General features: G+C 39.6%; 1 protein-coding gene and 1 long non-coding RNA gene across 19 annotated transcripts in view; one reads left to right on the top strand and one right to left on the bottom strand.

Moving 5' to 3' along the window:
• The window catches only part of RALGPS1 (Ral GEF with PH domain and SH3 binding motif 1), a 218,704-nt gene that overhangs the window by 54,400 nt on the left and 139,158 nt on the right, over positions 1 to 25,146 (bottom strand). For all 17 annotated transcript variants that reach the window (XR_014543993.1, XM_083596993.1, XM_083596984.1 and 14 more), the window contains exons 10-11: positions 6,796 to 6,933; positions 4,632 to 4,725 (exon numbers count right to left, since the gene is read on the bottom strand). Coding sequence is in view for 16 of the 17 variants with exons in the window: in XM_083596993.1 (XP_083453119.1) it covers positions 4,632 to 4,725; positions 6,796 to 6,933 (232 nt within the window). In the remaining variant the exon portion in view is untranslated. The remainder of the gene's footprint in view (positions 1 to 4,631; positions 4,726 to 6,795; positions 6,934 to 25,146) is intronic.
• LOC310754805 lies at positions 1,606 to 14,607 on the top strand. Of its 2 annotated transcripts, none has more exons than XR_014544038.1 (4): positions 1,606 to 2,598; positions 3,919 to 4,120; positions 5,857 to 6,112; positions 13,514 to 14,607. It is a non-coding gene; the product is annotated as an uncharacterized lncRNA (long non-coding RNA). The 2 variants fall into 2 exon arrangements; XR_014544039.1 differs by having other exon boundaries at positions 1,716 to 2,219.

The following is a 25,146-nucleotide window of genomic DNA, read 5'->3' as shown; positions in this document are numbered from 1 at the left end:
TATGCCTAAAATAGGTCTGTGCAATGTGTAACGCAAGGGGAAACCAAAGCCCCATTTGCACAAATGTTCAGCCCTGCAAAGGGTTGCCTTCATCCCACATTATATAACTACAAAGTAGCTGTGGAAGTAGACCCCCAGGCAGTTGGAAGAAAGGAGCCCATGAGCACCTTGGCTTTGTCTATGCTCCAGAACCCTCCACATATAGGTGGAAATGCTAGACTGCAGATTTTTTTAAAAAAGTATTAATATATCTATGCAACTTGGCTGGTCAATACAATTTTCTTCTACAAAAGAGATGCGTGGAATAGAAAGGCCCACTAAATGGAACAAAGAAAGCATTTCTTTCTTTTTCTCTGCAGAGATTTCAGCCAGAAGAGACAGGCTTGGAGGAAGTTTCCAGTATATTTCCTGTAACGGAGTAATATTATACAAGGATGAATCTTACATTCTGCCAAGGATAAGAAGTAGCCCCTCCTGAGTCTAACGAATGCTCCTGTTTCAATAAAAAAGGCATGAAGACAGAATGTCGAGAGGCCTTTTTCCCCTTATAAGGTCTGAGTGTGCTTGCTATCTCTACAGGGCTTATGCATCCTTTTGGCACAGCACCAGAAATGAGGAGAAATTCAAATAGTATGTGGATTGAGTTATCCAAGAGGAAGAGATTCTGATGAATATTTAAAGAAATTCATACCTTCAGAATCAGTACAGAGACAGAAAAGAAACCCAGCGCAGGACACAGTCTGGATGCCATTCCAAGACCACCTGCAGAGAAAAACCTGCATTGCTGAGCCAACAAACATGGTCATGTAGGGTCTGTATTCCTCCAAAGAAATGTCTAGAGGGTTCAGCCTCATTCTGAGAACTTTGTCAAACTCTGATTCCGCCCCCCCCTTTCCTCTTTATTTTGATTCCTGCTACTCAGTCTTTCTAAGGTGTACTGTAATACATTTGTAGCTAAAAACAGCACAGCTACTTAGAAAATGGACATTCAGATCAAATGGAAGAGCAAAGGTTGGCCTGTACCAAAATGTATGTAAATACTGCTCACTGTTGCTAGAAAGGCCTCTGTGGAGATTAGAAGCTGTTTTAAGAAAAAAACATTTTTAAATTACTCATGTTTTGTCCCACTTCCAAGTATTATGTCATGCCCCTAAATATTTAGAGGAACCCTTTGTTTTGTTCTGTCCCACACATAATATTCAAGCTAATGGAAACCTACTGTATATATAATCTTAACATCATCGCATGAATGTGAATCGCTGTCCAAGAACTAAATTAGGCAATGTGGTTAAATTTCTGGCATCCCATCTATGAACCACAACACAGGCGCGCACACACACACACACACACACACACACCCCAATTGCAATTACTCACTTTTCACTAGTGTTACGGAGAATGCTCCCTATGCCTTCAAACAAACACCACAGGAAAACAGAAAGGTAACAAAAAATCTCTCGCATGTAGACCCCACTAATATGTCTGGGAGCTGGAAAGAGCACATATTCTTGCAAACAGAGCTCCCATTTATTTCAATGGAGATTGAATGGAAGGTATTACCAGAAGCGTGTGTTCAAGTACTCATACTTTTTGAGGCTGTTTTTTTTAAAGCTTGTTTTACTTATAATGTTAAGATATAAACCTTTTATTTATCATTTATGCATTTAAAGTATTTATAAAACCAAGAAATGCAAACAAAACAAATCTTTGGGAAACTGTGCCTAGGTACACATTAGCAGCTTAAAATGGAGTGAGGCTGTTTTCCCCAATGCATTTTAAGTTGCATTGGCACATTGTTGCACAAACCAGAGATGGAGCAGGAATATCTTTATCTGTTGTGCATTACTTGCTTTGTTTCCCCATTCCTGCAACCTTCCCAACTCCTATTTGTGAAGCCATCATCTGTCCATGCACTATCATCTAAACATGTGCAATGGCAGTCTCATATGTACACAACTCAGCTTAATTGTGAAGTAAGTGTGGCTTATGTTAACAAATCAGATGGAAACTGGTTTGAGGGAAAACACATCAAACAGCAGTATTTCTCAAGAAACGACAAGCTAGATATAGATTCTGGTTAATGTCATGTTTACACAGATTCAAATACCAGCGGAGGGGGTGCATTAAAGCCAGAGTAAATGGTAATGCAGCCTACAGCCTACGTGTTGGATACAATGCATAAGACAGAATAGTTAAACTAAGAAAATATTAAAGAGGAGGTAAGGAGGAGAACAAAATGTATCTCTTTAATACCATGATAGTAAATACATAAGTGTGTGTGTGTGTGTGAGCTCAGTGTGTGTACAATTTCCAGTGTTCTAGCGCATTATTCTTGCTTGCAGATTAATTCTATATTTGCTAATGGCTGTTAATAATGTATTGTAGGGAGTTTATTAGCCCACTGGGGATTCCAGAGTCTTCTCATTCTTAACACTGTGTGCCATTTAGTCATGAATACCTGTCAAACTCAAACTGATTTCAACATGTAAATGTTTGCAGACTATATTTTTAGAGTGTAAAACCACAAACTCCTTTCCCTAGGAATCTAGAGGCAAGAAGAGCTTATACACACATTCATACACGTACATCCTGCCACAAGTAAGCTGTACAAAATTTCACCCCATCTTTTTTTAAAAATAGAAGTGATAAGCTGTATTGAAAACATTTTGCAGACAAAGCTTTTTCATCTGGAAGACAGCATGATACATTAAACAGAATTCTGATACAAAAACATCATTACTCCAATGCCTGTGTTCAATCTGATCCAAAAACTAAACCTGTTGATAAGATAAACAAGGTTTTCAGCAGCAAAAAGGCCAGCACTGATTTGATTTTTCTAGCTGCTGTCCAACATGATGAAATGGGGAGAGATTCTGCAGCATGTTTCTCCCAGCAGAAATCTACTCCATGGTATTTTGTGCAGTCCTGGTGTGGATTCCAGAAGAAGAGAGGTGGAAGACACAGGAGTGGCAAATGCATTTTTATCTCTAAGACTGAGCTCTGGAAACACCAGTTCTACAAGTTTTCAGAGTGGCTCACGATTGGATGGGTAAATGCTGGCTTTAGAATGTACATATTGGTTAGTACCTGTGATGTCACTGACATACCACTCTCCTGTGATCCATAGATAATTTTTCAGTTTTAAAAATTAAATGTGCACTGCTTTTAAAATAAGCTTGTGTACTGCTTAAAAACAAACAAACAGCCTGCCTGATGCATATGGTAGGAGGTGAGATTGTGGGATGAAATGGGCGCTCATCTGGCTCATTGCTATGTATGTCAGAATAGTTTATGAGTCACATCAGAAAGTAAAAACCTACTATAAGCAGAAGCAGCACTTGTGATAAGGAGAATTTACAGAGCCACCCTCCCAACACCAACACTGAAAAATTACAATAACAAAATTTAGCAGAGGTGTCAACCAAGAGATTTGTCTGCTATGCCAGCTTAACTGCAGTATACTGCTCTTTCTTGATTGAATCCATTAATTTTTCCATTCACACAATATCATGGGATCTGAATATGTTTCTAGTGTTCAACCCAAACATTTTTTTTTAGTAGAAATTAAGAAATTAATTTTCAGACTTTGGGGCTATTGGTGATGTTATCCTGAACTACATGAAGAAGCTATAATAAAGGATGAAACCCTAAGGTGTGCCCTAAAATTTGTGAGATTATGTCTAATATTTGCTGGGGCACATGGCCTAATCACTTCCACAAACAAGGGAACTGCAATTAAGCTTGGCTTCCTGCAATACCTGACTCTGGGATCCTAGTTTGTTGCTTCCTAACAAGTCAGGTTCATAAACAGTAAACCATAGTTTAGGCTGGCTAGTAATCCTGGGATCGTGTATTTAGACATCATAGGAAGTTACATTTATTTGTTGTTTCCTGATTTGTTTCTCTTATTTTCTCTAGGAGAGGAGCAAAGCACACCTGATTAGGCAGCATGCCCTACTATGCTACTTGTTCAACATAAACCATGATATGTCAGAAAACTTGGCTTATCCCAACATGTGACTGCAGACGGTGTCATGCCTTCCTTCTGGATTATGGAGGTACTGCTACCTTTGTGAAGTTTGTTGTCACACATCTCCAACTATCAGGCAACAGTCACAAGGCAATTCTTATATTTTTATTCTGCTTTGCACTATGAATTTTAGAAGATGATGATTACAATTTTATCCTGCCTTTTCCTGAAGGAGCACATCCACCATATGATGAACCATCTACTCTACTTAAATTTCTAATAAGATATAATTGCACAGAATTCAGAAGTGGTCTTCTGAATTTAGTCTGTGGGCCTCATTCATGAATTCTTCAATTTAAGTGCATGGGGCTGTAATGCAATAAAACAACAAGTAGGCCTATCTGGTTTTTATTTTAAGTTTTCACAAAACAGTCTCATTTTGGAAATGAGGTTAGATCTCATAGACAAGTTCCATCTGGGGTTTCACTCAAACCCCTGACAATATCATTACTGTTTAAATATCATTTTTTAAAACAACAACAACAAAAATCTAAGTATATCCCTGCCAGGAGCACCTTTTAAAAAACCCTTTTATTCAAGTCTGAGGCTAGGCCATCTTTTCCATGAACTCAACTGGGCCAAAGGAAAGGATGCTACGTACTTGTAGTTGTCGTCTTCCACAAACTTTTGAAGCTCTTCAATGTACCGGACAGACTTTAAGTATTTTTGCACATGGGGTAACGTTATAAGGTGATCTGCATTTTTTAAAAAAAGCACATATAAATCCCATAACTGTCAAGAACAAAAGCAGTTTCAACCACATGCTTCAAACTTTTATTTCCTTGAACTGTCTATGCTGAAATATAACACCAAGCTTTCCCACCAAGGACAGATAGATAGGCTAGTGAAACGGAAATTTCCTCACCATAAATTTCTCATCTCCAAAATTGCCAGAGAGCATTAGACATCTTTAGAATGAAAGATGAGTGCAAGGTGGCACAAAACACAACCCTCTTCTGACTAGAGATATACTCTATACTTGGTGCCAAACCCTTCCCTGCCAAGTTCACTGCAGTCTGATTCTCCACACTGGACTCCTTATGTTCCCTGCCTGTCCTGTGGAGAGGGAAGCCTGTCAGAATCAAAAAGTAGCATGGCAATCATCTGCAATGTGGGAGAGACTGAAACTTCCTCCATCTCTGTCACAAAAGGGATGGATCAAGAGTTTGAGAACAGCATCATGGACCCAAAACTTGATGGAAGCTGTGAAGATATCTCGACAAACTGTCATATCCCTCCTGCCAGCTTTTAAAGGCGAGATATGGCATGCTTGCTCATGAGACTTTCTCCCTATGAGAATGGTGTTCTTGGAGGCGCGCATTCCTCCAAGGGGCATGGGTCTGTTACCAATCGCAGAGGTGGCACCAAGTTCTTGGCAACAGGACAGAGGTCAGCCCCTCTATTATTATTTATTGAATTTATATACCGCTCTATACCCGAAGGTCTCAGGGCAGTTCATCTAGGTCAGGGATGGCCAACAGGTAGATCGTGATCTACTGGTAGATCACGGGGTGCCTGTGGTAGATCACAGTAGATTGTGGGACCACTCACATCCCCCTTCAAAAAAAAATCTGAACAACTTTGGTCAATTCAGTGGGTAGATCACTGCCAGTTTTTTTAATTGTGGGAATAGACTGCAGTCTCTTGGAAATTGGACAAGTCTGTAGTTGTTTAGTCTCCCCTCCTGGCTGGTTGACCCATTGTTGGGAACTGCCTTGCATTTCCTGGCTTTTAAACACAAAGGGGAAGAGACTCCACCCTCCCTCTTGGCTGTTCCCTGCTCATGCATCCTTCACACTCTCCTCTTCTTCTTCCTCATCTGACAGCAACCACTACTCCTGCCCTGAGCCAGTCAGGATCAAGTGGATCATGACAAAGCCTAAACTACTTATGGCAGGGCTCCTAGTTGCTGTAACAAGATTCAACAGTTCAGCTCCTTACATTGGGAGATCTGAGTGGCTCCTCCCACTGGAGATGCATTCTAGACTGGCCCTACCTACAAGTTCCATTAGAGGTGCCACCTCAAAGAAGTCTAATGCCCTCTGGAGCCTCAGAAAAATCTGATTTCATTGGGCAGAGAATGTAAGTACTGTACTGAGATCAAATATTCTCTCATTAGGTATGAACACAATAGCTTTTATGGAAATATGTAGTAGAAAATGACAATTGGTAGAAAATCACATTTTTTTCAGTCTCCCCTCCAGATCTCTCATGAATGGATGAAATAAATGGTATATAAATACTGTAAATAATAGAATATAAATAATATTCATAAGGGAAATGGAGGGAGTTTATAACACAAAGAGGCACAGCTAGAAAAGACTGAGGACAGGTTGCAAGGGAAACTGCAGCTATAGAACAAGTCTACATGACATTATTTATTATGAGAATTCAAAAGCCATGCCACAAATTCTGGCAGAAAAAAGCAAAGATTTTCTAGAAATCAGAGTAGGCCACAAGCTCATAGGAAGCACTGAACCTCTCAAGTGGAATTTGGCCATAACGAAAATGTAATGCAATTTATGTAAAGTTTGACTGTAATAAAAAGGTAAAGATGGGGTGTATATATTCATGTCTGCAGACTTAAGCTGGGCCAGAACAACAATCACTTTATCTAATTTCCTAAATTGGCAGAAGCTAAGTGGTTCAGTAGCACAAAGCTTCCTGATCTACATTATCCCTTAAGGCCCCTCTTTGTATGAGGCAGACATCTGGTGCTAATTTACTATATTAAAGAAATATTGGTGAAGAGGAAAATTACCAACCATAGCTACAGGAGACTTGCAAATCAGCAATTATTCGGAGGATATTGTTCATTTGATTGGATCTTTGTTCGTTCTCCATGATGCTGCCTGAAGCAGGATATGCTGAATCAATGTAGATTAAATCCAACAAATAAATCCCTGAAATTAAAGAAGGAAGGTTAAATCAGGTGCTTTATAAAGATACAGGGAAACTTGGTTGCAATAAACAAAAAATCAAGGAACCCCTGGCTATCCACTTGAATAATCTTACTAAAAAACAAATGAGAGCTGAATAATTATAAAGAAAAGGCCCGCAGAGTTTTCATCCTACTCGGCACAGAGAACCTTCTTCCCTTATTCAGTCACTGATATCTCAGCATGTTAAGGATTGCACACTACTATTGGCCAAATTTTCTACCACACTGCACCAGTATATTTTCTTCCTGTTCCAAGGACTGGTATTTAACAAGAAAAGAGAAATATCGTAGATGCTAAGTTTGTAGTACAAAGTGCATACAAAATGCAAGGAATTTAACCATGGAATTAGGACTGGCATCAAGCTTGCACATCTGTACCAAGACTAATGTTGATGAATGCTAACCAGGCTAAGCTTTTCAGTAGTTTGGAGCTGTGCATTGCTAATATTAACCATGCTCGCGACAAACCCTGCTAACATAAACTTTGGCCTATGCCAGGATATATGTAACCACGCATCTTGGCTAATGTTGACAAAGAAAGTTGAGGGGAATTGATAGAGGGGAAAGAAGAGGGATAGAACAGCTCACAGCCAGGTGCCAATAACTTCACCGTGGTCAAGAGGTGGTCTGAATTATGTCTGGACTGGCCCAGAGGGAACTGAGAGAAAAAAGAACTGTAAGGGAAAACAAGCTTATCTACTCTAGCATTCCTCTTGTAATGTCATTTCTCAACTTAATTCAATTTCAAACCTTCATTTTAAAAGTGAATTAATAGTGATGATGGGAATTGCATACTTCACCTAAACAATGTCCTATCACCACCCCCCAAAAGCAAATCCACATTGAATTCTGCTTCCCTTTTCACAACCAAATGTTTTTCAGTCCTGTCATCACAATTTGATTCTTGGCATCATTTCAGAGCAATCTTATTGTTTGCAGATCTTGCTTGGTGTAAAATATAGCAAGTAATCATGCTGAGGTTGCATGTTTTCTGTTCTGGGCTATAAGAGACATTTATTAAGTTTGTGACTCAACAGGAGAAGCCACAGTTTAATGGGGAAAGCGTTAGTCATTTGTGGGTTCTTGCTCAAAAATGAACGGCAAGCATGTTATTATTTTTGCAAGATATATCCAAGAGTCACCATCACTTTAAACAGATGACAGAGAATTATGCCTACCTGTGAGAACTTGCAAAGGATAAATGAAACATAGTAAGGGCAGGCGGAAAGAAAGCATGGTTGCCTTGTACTTAGGGAGTCTTCCAGGAAGTTGAATATAGGAATACAAATTAGGATTGCATCTTGTTTGGGTAATTCAGGTCAAAATAGTCATTAAATTAGATCCAACTAAGTCCTACTCTGAATAGACCCATTGAGTTTAAAGGGTCTAAGGTTAGCCATGCCCATTAATTTCAATGGGTCTACTCTGACCAGGGCTAGCATTAGATACAACTTATTGGGTGGTCTTCAACTTTTGTGCACTTCTGAACGTTCCATCTATGCATGCTTTGCAGCTCCCCTCTCCTCCCCCTGCAGGCTATTCTCCTAACCTGCCCTGAGCCAATTTGGGGGCAAAGGGAGGTTGCAGAGGAAACAGAGTGGGAAAGCCCCACTGCACAAGCAGTCCTTGTGCAAGTCTTCCATTGGTGAGGCGTGTTAGATGAATCCTGCCCATAATATTTTCCCCATAGTCTTTGATATTGCATGAATTATGTATAATTATTGACTGCATTTTAAATTGTATGTTTTACTATTTTTAACTAAACTGATTTTGAACATTTTTGTGAATGGAGTGTTTCCAGTATTTCTGTTGCTGATAGCAACAAATACCAAGAAACATTATATTCAGCTATTTGGTAAAATTATAGCTGCTGAGAACGATCCAACCCCATAACCCTAGTCAGGAAAAAAGTGAGCCTTAGTGAATCTTGCTAGTGACCCCTGTCACTGAGGGAATAAAGGTCCAGCTATTAAAAAGCATGGTCTTAAGAGATTGTCACTGAAGTTGCTGCTCTCTCTCTCTCTCGGGGGGGGGGGGAGGAGAGTGCAGCATAAATTAGTTTTGCCTTTGTGTGAATGCTAAGGAATTCATATGAAGCTACCTTGTAGCAAGTCAGACCACTGGGACTCACTAGCCTGGTGCCGTCTACTCTGAATGGCAGTGGCTCTCCATGCTCTGAGACAAAGATCCTTTTAAGTGGAAATGATAGGGACCTTATAGTTGCTCTGCTAGTGGGTTATGACCCCCCACTCATCTTGACACTTTAGATATTTGGGGATTGTTGAGATGTCTGCATGCACGAAATAAGTGAACAGGATGATGATCAAGAGAAGAATATAGTTATGTTACACCTATGTTTTCTGTATGGTTCAAAACAAATGGTATATTTAAGATGAAACAAGAAACTATTGAGTGATGTTTCTAGAGTAGCACATATTCTATAAAGGAGAACAAACAATAAATGCTTTGTGTTTGCCAGAGCCATCATTTTTAACTTCACCGCCCCCCCAAGTTTGTGATGCATACAACATCTAAGGAGTTCTGTTAGAAGAGGAATAAAACCTTAATTCATGAGTTTCTGGTGAAACTGTACTAGTGTTCACTGGTTCTTGGTGATACAAAATAGAATTCAAAAGCCATGCCACTAATTTTGTTTGTTCAGGGGAACTCTGAACTTGGCAGGATCCTCTGCCAAATCACATTCAATCTAAAAGATATTTCAAAATTAGTTCCTGATATTAGTGTGTGTATCTGTGTGTGTGTGTGTGCGCATGCAATTCAAAGAAAAGTGAAAAGAATTCCACTTCTATCTATGCAAATCCCTGGCTATGCCTACCTTTCTGAATGTCAACCATACTGCTTGGTACATAAGGGAACCTCCCTCATGCTGGTGTTCTGGACTACAGCTCCTGTCATCAATGACCATTGGCTGCGGTGGCTAAGGCTGAAGTGTGCGTAGTTCAAGATGTCTGGAGGGCTCACAGCTGGGGGAGGATGCTAGAGGACTGTGAAGATGGGGGAGTTGCATTCATGGTTTGGAGTGGGAACCCAATGATTTTTTATTTTTATTTTTTTGCTTTCACATGGACTTGCTACATTTACAATGGTTCACAGGCACAGAAGTACGGGAAAATCGGTTTCAACATAATAGGGTATCTTCAAAAATAAATTAAAAGATGAATTCTAATAAAACCTTAATGAGCAAAAGTATTAGAAAGAAAGGATGTTCAAGTTACCTACGAGATGCCCTAGGCCAGCCTGACTCATTTATTGGTTTTCCATTACCATAGGCAGCTAATATTATTCTGAAAAGTGCCTTTGCAGAAACACAGGAAACTAGTGGGGCAAGGACTCTTGGTGGCTTCTGCCTTATAAAAGCAGCACCAAGCCCAATCCTCCCCAAATTGTCCAGGAAAATGTTCCATGTAGTTTCCTCTCCTTTCCCCACACCTCCTCTTTGTGTTTGTCCAAAGAAAAACCTCTATGAGTGGAAAGTGGCATGCAGGAAACCATGTAATATAATCTAAAACTGAAGCTTGTTATTTCCACATTTCAAGCTTTGCCGCAAAGTTCTAACAATTCCATTACATCAGGGGTGGGAAACCTCAAGTCCAGAGCTGAATGTGGCCCTCCAAGCATCTCTATCTGGTCCCCAGGACTCCCCCTCAGGTCACTTACTGTCACTGTTTCGTATCTTCCATGCATGTTTCTGCCTGCCTGGAATGTATCTTTGAATACTGATAATGCCTCTTCCTTCCCTGGCTGAGGGATAGAGAGAGATCTGTGATGGTATGTAGACACTAGACTACTGTACAAAGGTAAAATGTACACTAGTTGCTCCAACATCATTTACTTCTGAACCACTTGTGACTGGCATGTGGCCCCTGGAAGGTTGCCCAGAGTGAAATGCAGCCCATAGGCTGGAAAGGTTTTCTCATCGCTGCCCTACAATATGTTGTTTTTGCCTATTTTATTGAGAACCTCACAGCTTAAAACACTACTTTTAATTTGGGAGTGTGGTATTATTTATTAAATAGTTACAGACTTTGACATTTGTACTGCAAAACCATGTTGTAAAACATTGTTATAAGGTCTTGGGTAATATAACATCTTCATGTTGTCTTCTCCATGCAGTTTGTTGAGATTGTGCCATTCTCTGAAATGGAACTGATTTTTTTTTACTACATAGCTTCATAATTATTATAGTTTCCTGCTAGCTCAAGTTAAAACACTTCTATATAACTCCCTTGTGCTTTCAAGCTCAATTGCTCCTTATGGAACATAATACACTGACAACTGTATATGTGAATGAGCAGCATTTGCAAGTGGGCAGTATGCACACAGAGGCAGCTGTTGTCAAATGAAACGTTTAGAAAACCCAAACTCTCAATGGATGGAATGACACTACAGCTGCTGAGAAGTCCAACCCCATGGTATTCATACTAGGAAACCTTAGGCAGCTTCACAAAACCTTGTTTTGTGGATGGTAATCACTGCTTGTTTTGAGATGCTAACTCTTGAGCCTTCTCAGCTATGGCACCTGGTCTTCAGAATTCCATCTCCTGGCTGCTTTTTAAAAGTTTGTAACAACATTCCTTTTTCTTAAGCTTTTAATCTCTGCACTTACTGATATGACTATGTCTGTTCCTGAATAGTAGGGAACCCTACTGAAAGGGGTTGGTTCATGGGCGTAACCAGGATTTTTTTGGCGGGGGGACACAGAAAGTTGTTGAGGTAAAATTCCCCCCAAAATCCCATTGCAGGGGTCAGGCTTCGGGGGGGGGGGGATGACAACTGCCCCCCTGCTCTCCTTGGCTATGTCCATGTGGTACTGATAGGAAAGGAGAAAATATCAGAAAATTGGGAAATCCACTCACAGAAGGTGGCTTCATCTTTTTGTTTTTTGAGAGAGAATGCAGTTATGATTAAATACTTTTTTGTGTTTTCTTGCCCTGCCTTGGAAAAGAACACACTAAGATTTCAGAAATGAATTGTGCTTGCTCCTAAAGCTACACTTGTGGGGTTTTAAAACATCAAACTATCATGATAAATTCCAAAGACTAAAATAACAGGAACAGCAGCTGTGAGAGTCAAATGTAAATCCCGTCCCCCTCAGAGCAGCGGCAAGCCATCACAAAATACTGAATAGGGCACATCTCAAGCAAAAAACCTCCAGGCCTGGACAATATAGGGAAGCTTTGAAAGGATCATTGATAATAATTAACATGTTATTATAACTTAATACAGTAACACATGTAGAAAATAAAAGCACACCACATTTTGGGGGTGAATAGTTTATGTCAATGTAATCTGCTTATAATCGAACCAAATATAACCCAATATTTTGAATTTTCAAATATTTTTTAAAAATCATTTTCCCGTCTGGGAAACTGAAATTCATTCCTGCAGATGAATTTTTCTCAGCAAAGTTTTCAACTTTTCAGCAAAGTTTTGGGAATGCGACCTACAATCCTAAATGATTTAATTTCATAAGAAGTAATGGGAACCGAAGGAAAGTCAAGCGGCTCAACAGAGTTGTTAAATATTTGAAAAATACATAACATACCATTTACTCAAAATACTTCTTGGAAATATATTCCCTTCTTTCATGTGAGTCACATTCAACATTCTCCCCACAAGCATGCTTAGAATTGCAACTTTAGGGTAAATTAACACAACCAAATAATTCAGATGGGTTTGTTTTTCTGTGTTCAACATGTGTATTTGATCATTGTAAAAATCCAATGTGAGTTAGAATCCTATCAGTCTGGATTCTGGAGCACTTCTTTTTCCCCTGGGAAGGTCCTCCTGCATAAATGGGCTTTTCCTGGCTCTTTTCTCTTGTCCTCCAACAAACCAGAATATCTGTCCTCTTCAACCATATAGAACCATATAGGTAAGCAAACTTTTTCAGCAGGGGGGGGGGCTGGTCCACTGTCCCTCAGACCTTGTGGGGGACCGGACTATATTTTGAAAAAGAAAGAAAGAACTAATTCCTATGCCCCACAAATAACCCAGAGATGCATTTTAAATTAAATAAAAGCACACATTCTACTAATGTAAAAATATGCTGATTCCGGACCATCCGCGGGCCAGATTGAGAAGGCGATTGGGCCGCATCCGGCCCCCAGGCCTTAGTTTGCCTACCCATGATATAGAATGATGGAAGGCACATCTAACTGGGCACCTTTATTGAAGAAGAGTTGATGCTTGCATTCTAGGTGTCACAGTAACCTAGTGACACAGTGTGAAGTGATACTCTGTCTACATACTAATACTAGAATAATCCCAAGAAACGCAAATGGTGAGTCAGGGAGCAGCCACATCTTTTCATCTAGGATGGAAGCATGTTTTAAAACACAAATCCACAGGTCCATGTAACAAATCATACAGGTTGTTTAAACATGCTTAGTCTAGTCCTTTTGGATAGCGGGGTTCAAGATACTCTCTAGCAGCTATTTCATTTTTGGCTGAAAAGGTTTTTCTGCTGAGAAAATTTTTTCTGAAAGCCATTCTTAATTTGTTTTTTCTTCTCCTCCCAGCAAGCAGCACACCTGAGGAAACAGTGGCCTTTTTGCAATTTCTGTGAACTCTTAACTGTCCTTCTTCCAACTGAATGGACATTCATTTTCTTAACTCAACCTAGTGTGTGACGTGGATTAATTTAAGCATGATACTTTGTTCTGTATTTTGCACTGTTATAGTTTAAGTGATCAAAAGCTGCAAGACAGAGCATGGGAATACTGAAATTGCTGCTTTCCCTGGTTGGAGGCAGACAGTAACTCTGACATTAAAAAGACCACTTCATGTCACCAAGTGCCAAGTCATGGATGAGAACTGCATGCGCCTGTTGCATTTTCCCTTCTGGCATGAAGAACTCCATTTTCTGCAATTTGTCAAATGAACTTGATTTCACTGATTTTATATTTGTGGATATACCACTTCTTTCAACATTTCAATGCTGATTCTTCAGGGAAACTTAAAAAAAATCCTTCAGAATCCAGGAACTGGTTTTTTTATCTGGCAATTTGGCACTTGTTCCCACAAATTCGATGTATTTTAGCATTTTCAGACAACCCCTTAATATGTAGCCCAATTCAGATAAATGATGGAAGACCATGTAACTTGTACCAGCTTGCAGAACTTCCTTAATGTGTGGTGGGGGGGTCAAAAGAATACACAGCCAATGTATTCTCTCTCTCTCAGCTCTCACAGCCAATGATTTCTTGTAGCTGGAGGTGCTGGAGCCCAATACAATAAGCTGCTCTTTCTCCTTCTTTTGAAACTTTTCTCAATAGGTAATAAAAAATATATTCCTATGTTGCTGGTTCCCATTCCTGCCTGAGCTGTTACAGGTTTGCTCAACAATTTCACCACTTTCATAATGCCTGTGCAACCTGCATAGAAGCTTGCCTGTTAGTTGATGCTTTTACATATTGGAAATAACTCACTGTTTGCTTTCAAAGGCAACATCACTACTTAGATGCTCTTCAGGACAACGTGCTCTTTAGAACCAGTATCGTCACCAAATGTGCCCTAATACTGCATGATTTCATAAGAAACCAATGTGTGTTCCCTTTCACTACATTTTTGTTCTGTTAGTACAACAACTGCAATAAATGGATAGTTAAAACAATTCTGAGATATGAAGAAATTATGTCTGTCTTTAAGAATAAAAATTATTTCATTTGCTCTGTTTTATTCCTGACAAATAACAGCTAAGCTACATATTACAATAAATTTATGAGTTCTACACCATTCATGGTTCCTTTTGGGGGGGAAATATTTGGGGACACTGAAACTTGACAAAAGGTTATGGAAATGAGGAAAAAGAGAACAGAATGATGGTGGTGGAATTGGATGTGGTGGAAGTTTTTGAACATTCACTACAATTAAGTGTGACCAGAACAGGCAGGCTAAAATTGGTAACTTTGGAACACTCGGTAGAAATAGAATGTATTAAGTATTTCAGAGCACCTTAAATACTCCCATGAGGGTGAGACTGCAGCTGAACTAAGCAGACAGATGCTTCATATGGTTTCTAGAGCTGCACTAAAGCTGTCATGGAAGTAAAAACATCCACCCCCCACACCTGTAACTCTGGTGTGAAAGGAAATATAGCCAGCAGGAAATGTTACAGTGGCAACATCTTGTGTGGGTAGTCTTTCTCGTTGGCATGCAGACCTGGGAACACCTACCTAAAGAAGTCTGAGATGGTAAGCTCAATTTCCAAAAGCTTTAAATTATGTGTGGTTGGAAAAAAACAAAAGACTTGTGAAACCATGCACTAACTGGTCATTTTTTTTTTAATTGTTGCCTTGCTGACCCAGAGTAAAATTTAACTGAATTCCTAGCTGGGACAATCATTTCTTTACAAATAAAAGTCAGTAATGAACCAAGGGGACACAACAGCAAGTGACTGTGGATAGAGAAAAATATCTTATTCCCAAACTGTTGCCCAAAAGTATGGAAATAGTTTGTACTTTCCAAAAAATTAGCAAATGTTTTCTCTAGTGTTTCTTCTCATTTCTGATATTCTGTTTCTGCTTTTTCTTCTGGTTAGATAAAAGTGTATGTGGTGGTATAGCAGCAAAATCTAGAAGTGTTATAATGTAGGTTAAACAATGGGGGAAGTATCAAACTTTACAGAATGAAAATACATTAATATAAAAACTCAGCTAGATACACAGCAAGTGAAGTAACTGTAATATTAACATATGTCTGTCCCAAGAAAAAATTAAAAAAGAGGTAGATATTATCTGTCAAAATAAAGTCAAAGATAATAAATAAGCAGCTGAAGCTACATTGGAATGAGAAGATGGAAAATACAGAACACTAATCTAAATCAAACCGCCGCCCCCCATTCATATGTAAAAAGAATAGGGTGAAAAATAGTGTGATTCTATAGTTATCCAATTAATGATGATAATAATAATAATAATTACACACCCTTTACCCTAAGGAACCCAGGGCAGGTTACAACATTAAAACATAATGTTAAAAACTGCTTTAAAAACTTGCAATAATAAAAATATCTATCTCAAGCATAACTTTCTTGTTTCCTCCATCTGCTTGAGACTGTAGAAGCAGGTGTGTTTGTGAAGCACCTTTAAGACCACAACACACAGGTGGTAGCTTGCATTCAACAAGTTACAAGTGGTGCAGGCCCTGTTTCTTCCCATCAGATATCTAGTGCAATAATGAACAGCTAATGGTCAAAGGAACCACTGCCCCATTCTAGATTCAAAGTATGCCATGCAACATCTCCTGATAAGGATATTACAAATAATATATTTACTGCTACCAAGAAGTTTAAAAGCTGGGGTGCCTTTACTGTGTGCTAGTTCTGATGTGGGAAACCCAGGCTCAAATCCCTGCCTGCTGATGAGGTTTACTGGGTGTTCAAGTTGTGCTCGCAGCACAACTTCTATCACATGACTGTTATGGGGTTGATATGGCTGTTCTTGCATTTGTACTCTCGACAACCAACTTTTTATTATGAATGTCATATTGTCTTACTTGTAGCCAGGGGTTCCAGCTTGAATAAAAAATTGGGGTGGCCCAGGAAAATCTTGTCCTGCATAATCAATCACAAGACACAGTGCTTGCACACCATTTGAACGGCAATGCTTATCAACTTGGGGAGGGGCAGCCCCCTCAAATATTTTAGTGGGGAGCAAAGGGACCTCAGCCCCTAGGAGTTGGCTCCTATGCTTGGAGCATCTTTCTCTGCCTTCCACAGCAGTGGAGTACACATTTAAATCAGGTTTCTACCCCATAATCTTTAAAATGTATTAAAGCCACTTAAATGAAGAAATACCACATTTTATTTACAGACTTAGGGCTGAGTCCACTGTTAGTCTTATTCAGAGTAGACACACTGAACTTAATGAACATGACTAATTTAGGTCCATTACTTTCAGCGGGTCTACTCTGATTAACATACTTTATGGAGTACATTAAGTGCTTTATGGAGAACTGATGGTCTTTGTACAAGAAGGCTATCTTTCTTTCAATTCTTCCAGCTAGAATTCCTGTTCCAAGGGGATTTATGGAGCTAAGGATACTTATTTTGTGGAAAGAGAATGTCCTGAAATAAAGTACATTTCCTAACAGTCGTGCATTCCCTAGAAAGGACAGGATTGCCTGAAATGTCTCTTTTGCAACAGGCAGATCCAAGGATGCCAAAGAAAGCACTCCAAGGGTTAGTTTTCTAAACTCCTGGCTCCTAAACGTGCTACTGTGTGGAGAAGAGGACAGGGGTGGGGGGAGGCTCCATAAGATGAGAAGCTATCAGGATGCTTTCCAGAGAGTGAGCTCATGGGCAGCTGCTTCCATAGGCAAAAAATATTTTCCATCTACACAAACACTTTTCCATTGTTATTTAAGCCAGACTCTTAGGATATGTGGGTAGTATAGCAGCATTCATTAGTGTATGATGAACTCAGGCAAATAATCACCTGGGGGAAGGAAGCACCATGTTCTGACACCCTGCAATTCAATTAATCAACAGATAGGCATAGCATACATGAGGAGGAGGTAACTTGGCAGAAGGGAGTCTGTGGCTGCTAAATTAAATAACAAGGGAATTTGTGGGAAATGCAGCTCTCAGCAGGAAGGGTACACCAGGACACTTACTTGCTGTTCTTCCTCCTCATACTTAAATAAGTTTGAGATGCCTGAGAAAGAAAAGAAATTCACTGACTCTGGCGATGCCCTACATCCCTCATCACAGAACAGTCAATGATCTGTAGGCTGTAGGGATCAGGAAAAGTATCCTGTTGAGGATCCAGATCGCATCACGCCATGTCACTGGAAACATGCCCATTGATTAATAGAGTTGAGAAGCAGACCAGCTGGCTTGAAAATGCTCAAATAGCAGCTGCAGATATGTGAGCTTCTTTTTTGAAGGAAAGAAGGGAAGCAGCACAGTCCTGTTTCCACAAGATTCACCCCATTGCCTAAAAGGTGTCACCCTTCAATACCTTTATTACAGGATAACAGCGTTCAAGAATGTTAGCTTGAACACACAATGCCACAATGTGATGACACCCCCCAATTTTGTGCTTACCATCATGAGCAAAGAGTAAACATCAGGAGGGTATTATGCCACACAGAACTGCCCCTTTGCTTTAAGTTCTGAATTTAGAACAAAAGTACTGTACTCCTGTTAACCTGAAAGTGGTGATACAGAGCTGAAACACAGTGACAAAAGAGTATTTTTTTCAAGCAGCACAATACTGACATGTGGAATTCAGCATTCCTTTTACATAATCCTATATGCACTTGCCTAGAGTAAGCTCCACTGGACACAATGGGACTTCTGAGTAAACATGCATAGTGTGGCACAGTAAAAACAGGTTAGACAAATTAATGGAGAATAAGTCTCTCAACGGCTGTTAGACATGACACCGAAACAAAGTACCTCCATGTTCACAAGTCGAGGCAAAGTAATCGGGGATAAGTGCTTCTATTACATCCTGTTTGTGATCTTCCTGCAGACATCTGATTGGCCTCTGTTGAACACGGAGACCTGGACTTGATCGACTGACACACTCAGAAAGTAATGGACCAACCTTAACAACAGTGCCTTCTCAGTATTTCCCTATTGTTCTGCAATTGCAGACAGTGACAACAGGCAGAATCTAATATGACTCCCACATATGCAGGATCAGTTATTATTTGGGACAGATGATAGCTACCAAGGAAACTACAAACTTATGAAGTTGTCAAAAATTTGACTCCACATATAATCTTTAAGCCTCAATAGGTCTGTCTCCCATTTTGGGGAGTTTTGGCTTTTTTACTATTTCCAAATTAGGGATAATTTTATATATCATACATAATACTCCTCATGTTTGGTCACCTGACAATAAGTTTTCAAACATAGTATACTCTGTTAGGGATCTGTGTTGTGCCAGTGAATGGTTTAATAACTGCTTTATCTGAAGATACTAAAGAAATGACATCTGGCTTCACTCATATCACATTTGATTTACTAACTTTTAATATATTTTTGATTTCAATATCCAAAACTGCACGTTGTCCAGTAGTTCTTTTTTTTTCAAATTCTGCATTACGATCAATTGCTGTCCATGGTGACATTATCTGTTGCCAGCTACAGTCACTTTTGGACAGAGATGACTTGGCCACTCTGCTGGTAACTTCCAGGCTGGATTATTGCAGTGTGCTTTACATGGGGCTGCCCCTGAGGATGACTCAGAAACTTCAACTGGTCCAAAATACAGGGGCCAGTACTGGCCAAGATTCCATTTGGAATTCATATAATCCCTGTTTTAAAACAGCTGCACAGGTTGCCGGTTCACTTCCAGGCAAATTCAAGATGCTCACATTAATATTAGCATTTAAAGCCCTAAGCAATTAAGGCCACAGATACCTGAACGACTGTCTCCTCCCCTACAAACCCTCTTGGGTTGAGTTCAGGAGAGGGGGCTCTCTTGCTAGTTCCACCATCCTTGGAAATTGGGGTGGTTAGTGACATGAGAGAGGGCATTCTCTGTGGAAGCCCCTAAACTGAATATGAAGTTTTTTATCCTGCGCTTTAACTCTTGTGATATCTATATGGGGGGGGGGGGGATTCTTCTGATTTTAGCTGTTTTTAGTGTTTTGTTTTGTTTTATTGTAACCCATCCCGGGACTTTTATGATGAAGGATGAGTAAGAACACTTAAAAACATGATTGTATATTTTCCCCCACCTTTGCATTAGGCAGCAGTAATTATTTGAGGTGTATCTGATACGAACTTCTGAACATCATCAGGGTGGTGTTGCATTTATTTGCCTGCCTCCAAGCTCCAGTAATGCCCCCCCATAGCGTCCTCTGCTAATGACTGCCTCATTCAGCCATCTCCCATAGTAACTGTTTGTCCCCTAGGTCATGAAACCAAGTCCCAGGGATATCAATTAAAAAAGAATTCATAATATTACCATAACAACCATAAACAAAAAACAAACATCAGAAAAAGGACAGCAGAAGTAGTAGTTTTAAACAAGTACACACATGACTCAAATCACTGTTTCTGTGTAATGTAATTTATGTAACTAAGTCCCTTTATAAATGTTCCCTCTACTTTCAGGTCTTATTTTGTAAAATGAAAGAAGCCAGAATCACATGCCATTCTTCTTAATCACATGTGTGTAAAGGTGGCTATATGATGACACAATGCCCTGGAACATCCTCAGAGGTAAACCACTCTCCGGTTAGCTAACAGAAGCAACTATAGAAACATGGGAGATTCAGATTCAATGGCACAACATTGTCTTCTGAAACAGATGATCCACATATTCTAATGTTCTTATTTACATAGAGCTAAATATCCTAATACTATTATTTCTGTAGTGGCATCAATGTACATGACACTTTGTAGAGTATTAAAAGCAACTTCCAATCTTACGTTTAACGTAGGGAAAGGAGGAAAGGGAAGCAAGGATAGGAAGGGAAAGAACACTTTAGGCTTCATTTCAGGATAGGGACTAAGAGCTTGCGGCTTCAGGGAAAAGTTGGGATTTGAAGAACCATTTGAAGAGGAGGGAAGAAGTGGCATGACAAAGGCTTATGGGAGGCATAAGGAGCAACATGAGACCAAAGGTGGAGATTTTCCTCCAGTGCTTTGAATGCAAATACAGTGGTACCTCGGGTTACATACGCTTCAGGTTACAGACACTTCAGGTTACAGACTCCACTAACCCAGAAATAGTGCCTTGGGTTAAGAACTTTGCTTCAGGATGAGAACAGAAATCACATAGCGGCGGCGGCGCAACGGGAGGCCCCATTAGCTAAAGTGGTGCTTCAGTTTGAGAACAGTTTCAAGTTAAGAACAGACCTCCAGAATGAATTAAGTTCTTAACCCGAGGTACCGCTGTAGAAATAAAAGAAGAAATGAAAACTGTTTTCTGTTGAAAGGAAAAAATTGTTCCAATTTAAATATTATGCATTTTCTTTCAAGAGGAAGTTGTTTTATTTAAAGCACTGGAGGAAGCACTTTGAAGATAAGCTGCTTTTTCTGCAGAGGAGTTTAGGAAAGGGTCTCCTTGTAACCAGTGACCATCTGATCAGTGGTTATAGGGAGTCTCCTCAAAGGTGTGGTCTGTGTGGCTCTTCAGGCCTTTGCAAGATCTCGTGAGGCCTTCTCAGAGCCCAGTAAGCAAGTATGAGAGGTTTGTCATTTAATTTGTGCAATATAAGCTGGATGGCCTCCAAGCATATAAAGGTGCGATAGTGCCAATCCAACTTTATGTGTCTGAATCCCTCCTACAAAATACTGACAGTCTGGAGGTACTCTTTATAACACAAAACTGCCAGGATGGCTCTAACATAGTGGTAACAAAACTATACAAAACCACCTTTTGTTACTGTCTGAAAGCAGCACTGCTACTAGCAATGCGCTTCTTTGACTCTTGTAACAGGCACACTGTAATTGGCACACTTAAGCACTAGGGCACAGCGTGATAATACCCACCCACCCCCCTTTTCCAAGAGAGAAGTAATTACAGTGCGTTGATAGAAAAAACAGTAAGGACAAAAAATGCTTTGGCTCTAATAGACTTTATTCATTACAACCTTTTCCACATCATTTTGCAATGTTGCAGTGTACTAAATCAAACACAGAACACCAAGAAAGAGCAACTTATCAATTTACCATTGACTGGTAAAACCCCCAAAGCACTGCGTCAGCAGACTGCAAAACCAGAGGCACCATTTTCAAAAGGTTAGCTCAGAGTCAGAAGGGGAAGCCAAAAAGTCTGTGGGTTTTTTGGTTTGCAGAAATTTGGATGAAGCTTTCCGTGAATGAAGGGGCAGGAAAACTTTTCTGCTGAGATGAATCAACAGACTGGTTAGTCTTGGTAGGGCTTGTGGTATGTTAATGGTAAACTGAGGGTGGATTTTTGCCAAGCCAATAAAATTGTTACATCTAATACAAAATGCCACCCCAGTGGTCAAATGAATGGGATCAGTCAGAGGAAAGTGTAAAGAAGAAATTGTGACCAGATTTCTTGCTTTAATCTAGGGCCATCTGGCTAGAAGACAGTACTGGTCAAGAGAAGCACTACACATGTGAATATGTAATAAGATGACCAATTCCAAAAACCTACAGGAATTTTTTTAAAGTATAATATTTAAAATAATTTTAAATGCTTATAAGAATCCAGAGCATATTGTTTAGCATAAAATTATATCTCCTGTTCATTAAGTATTTTAATCAAAAGGAGATCTGCTTAAAATTAAAGCTTTTGCTGCAAGTTATTGTCTGCATTGTTTGTATTATATTTTATGACATGTTCTGAGGGCATGTATTGAGAAGACAACAAGACATATGCAGCTTTGCAACTAATAATTGTTGATCACTGGGCAATCTGTTGACTTCCAGGGGATTTGCTGAACACTTACCTGGGACAACCAACAAAGATGCACATATTTCAACTGCTCTCTGATATATTGGTTGCAGGACACTAGGCCAGGTCCTAGCATTGCGTAAATATACTAAATATACTAAATATGCTTTATGAGGCAGCTGCATTGCAGCAATACTTTAACTTGTCCCAAGTTTAAAGGCTTATGAAGGAACCTTACACATGGATATCTTCTACAAAGGAGTTTCATTTCATCTTTTTGAAAATCAAAAAATCCATCACTTCCTGGAGCAAATTCAGAGTATACGTTTCATCTACCCTATGAATTTAAGATTAGCTCACCTGTCACGGCATTCCTATAGAAAGCCATAGGAATTATATAGTTCTAAGGGAGCTACAGTTAGAATACAGTTAGAGTTAAACAGTTAAAGCGTTCTGTGGAGGTGCCATGACAATTAAAGCAATATCAAGTCAGCTTTTAAAAAGGCGTATCTGTGGCCCTGACTCTTCATTCAGCTCTTTCCCAGTGAGGTTTACTTTTTGCAGCCTCGGGCCACTACTGAATTAGAAATCCAATGCAAGGATGGAAAATTACAGGGCTAAAAGTAAATGTTTTATGAGATGAGGTCTTTACATTTAAGCTCATGATTTTAAATAAATACATAGAATTACTTCAGCTGTTGAGATCTTTTGGATATGAGATCAGAAGATGCTTTTGGAAGGTCAGACAAGTAGTCATTAGAGAAACCATATAAGGGAGAGATAAGAGAATTATCTATTTTTAGAAAGCTAACTTTGCAGCTTCCATTGGAGTTCCTTTCATTAACTTCAAAATAAATAATCATTCCTTTATGGTTTTCCCTCCCAACCACTTACAGTCAGTGAATTTCGAGTGAAAAACTAATCTATGGGAATAATTTAAAACTTGACAACTTTTCATTCACTTCAATTCTTCTAGCCAACACATGTCTTTCAAGGAAAGAAGGCAATCAGTTAGACCAGAACTTTCCAAACAGTGTGTCACGACACTTTAGCATGGTGGCTGCAGTGTGTAGGTGTGTCACCAAACACTCCCTGCATTCATCACAGGGCTGGAAAGGGGCTAGCTTTACCTCTGGTTTGTTAGTAAAACTGAATTGCCATGTCACGAAACGATGCATGTCTAGAAAGTGTGTCACCAATGTGAAAAGTTTGGAAAGCTCTGAGTTACATCGATATTTTGTACATGAGGGAAAACTACACCATTCAGTGGAAACTTCCAAAATTAAATTACAAATTGTATTGCTTTAAAAATAAACAAAATTATTAAGATACCAGAAGTTTGTGAAGCAGCATTTAGAACTACCTATGACAAAGTGTCACATACACCTCAATACTCCCATATCTGCATGCGAAATTAGGCAGATGTCAAATTTCTTCCCACTTTTATTAAGCTTTAGCTCAATCAAATTTATTCTGTTTTACACACACACACACACACACACACACACCACGCATTGCTATATTTTCACCCCACCTGTCACTTTTTTCCAGGATGATGAGGAACCATTAGTGAACACTCTTTGAGTTTGGTCAGTCAACCAGTTACAAATTCACCTAACAGTTACCTCACCCAGACCACATTTTACCAGCTTCTCTGCAAGAATATCACAGGGGACTTTTGTCAAAAGTCTTACTGAAATCAAGATACATTATGTCCACAGTATTCTCCTGATCTACCAGGCTTGTAACTCTATCAAAAAAAAAAAAGATATTTGTTTGCATGACTTGTTTTAGGATCCAGATGATTCTTCTGCAAGTTATAACTGCTCCAAGAGTCTATTCACATGTTAAGATAGCAATCAGAAAAAAGTATACAGTATCTCATTTAAGTGCTATTTCCAAATTGTCCAACATATAACATTCCATTTGAAAATATATAGCATAAAGTAGACTTGTAGCAGACAAGAGGAACAGGCATATATTACGGTTTAAAATTCAATTCCCTGAAGCAAGTGTTTTGCTTCAAAATAATGACTAATGTTTGACATGTTAAAACACACAGATTTTACCAAGAAAATGTCACGGAAATCAACAGGATTATATAAAAGCCTTTTAACACGGCAATATCAAAATAATACAGAATGCAGATTTCATAGCAGCTGTGTTGCTGTGAAAAATCAAAAACTTCTGAAGGTATGACTAGTAACATTCTTAACCAGAAAGATTCATTGATATGTGTATGTAAGGATTTTGCAAATATTTATACAGTTTGGGATAATGTATATTTCAGTTGATGGTTTAGTGATGTACTTCCACAAACATTTGGGCCCAGCCACACTTTCCCGTAAGTCCATACCTCTTTGCCCTGTTTTCAGTTTAATCAGGGGCTGGGTGTTCCCACTGGTATCATGGACTGGATGGATGAAGAGGGGTAGTGAGAGGCACCAGTTGGGGAAACACCTAGGGAAACCTCAGAGGAGGAAGACTCAGAGCCCTGGGAGAGGGCAAAGGGGCAGGGAGGAATGGTTGGAGGCTGAAGAGACAACAGGCTTTTGTGAGCAAGAAGAACCAGGTACAGAAAGCAGTTCAGACTCAGCAGATAAAGCAGAGGAGGAGGGGACAGAAGCTGCAGAAGCATCTCAGGAGCTTCAAGCTCCTACTGTACTAAGCTCCCCTCCCCACTTGTCTCCAAGGACATGGAGGGCTATGCTTGTAGCAGAAGAAAGAGCACAGATTCCTCAGCATGTAATTTAAGGCTGCTTGGGAAATGTCTGGCTGAGGAGGAGACTTAGAGGGAAGTAGATGGTGAAGACCTTCAGTCC

This window comes from Podarcis filfolensis (assembly GCF_964270895.1).
Source record: "Podarcis filfolensis genome assembly, chromosome: Z".
Lineage (NCBI taxonomy): Eukaryota > Metazoa > Chordata > Lepidosauria > Squamata > Lacertidae > Podarcis > Podarcis filfolensis.
The sequence above is the reverse complement of the archived record's forward strand: the minus strand, read 5'-3'. Positions and strand labels throughout refer to the sequence as shown.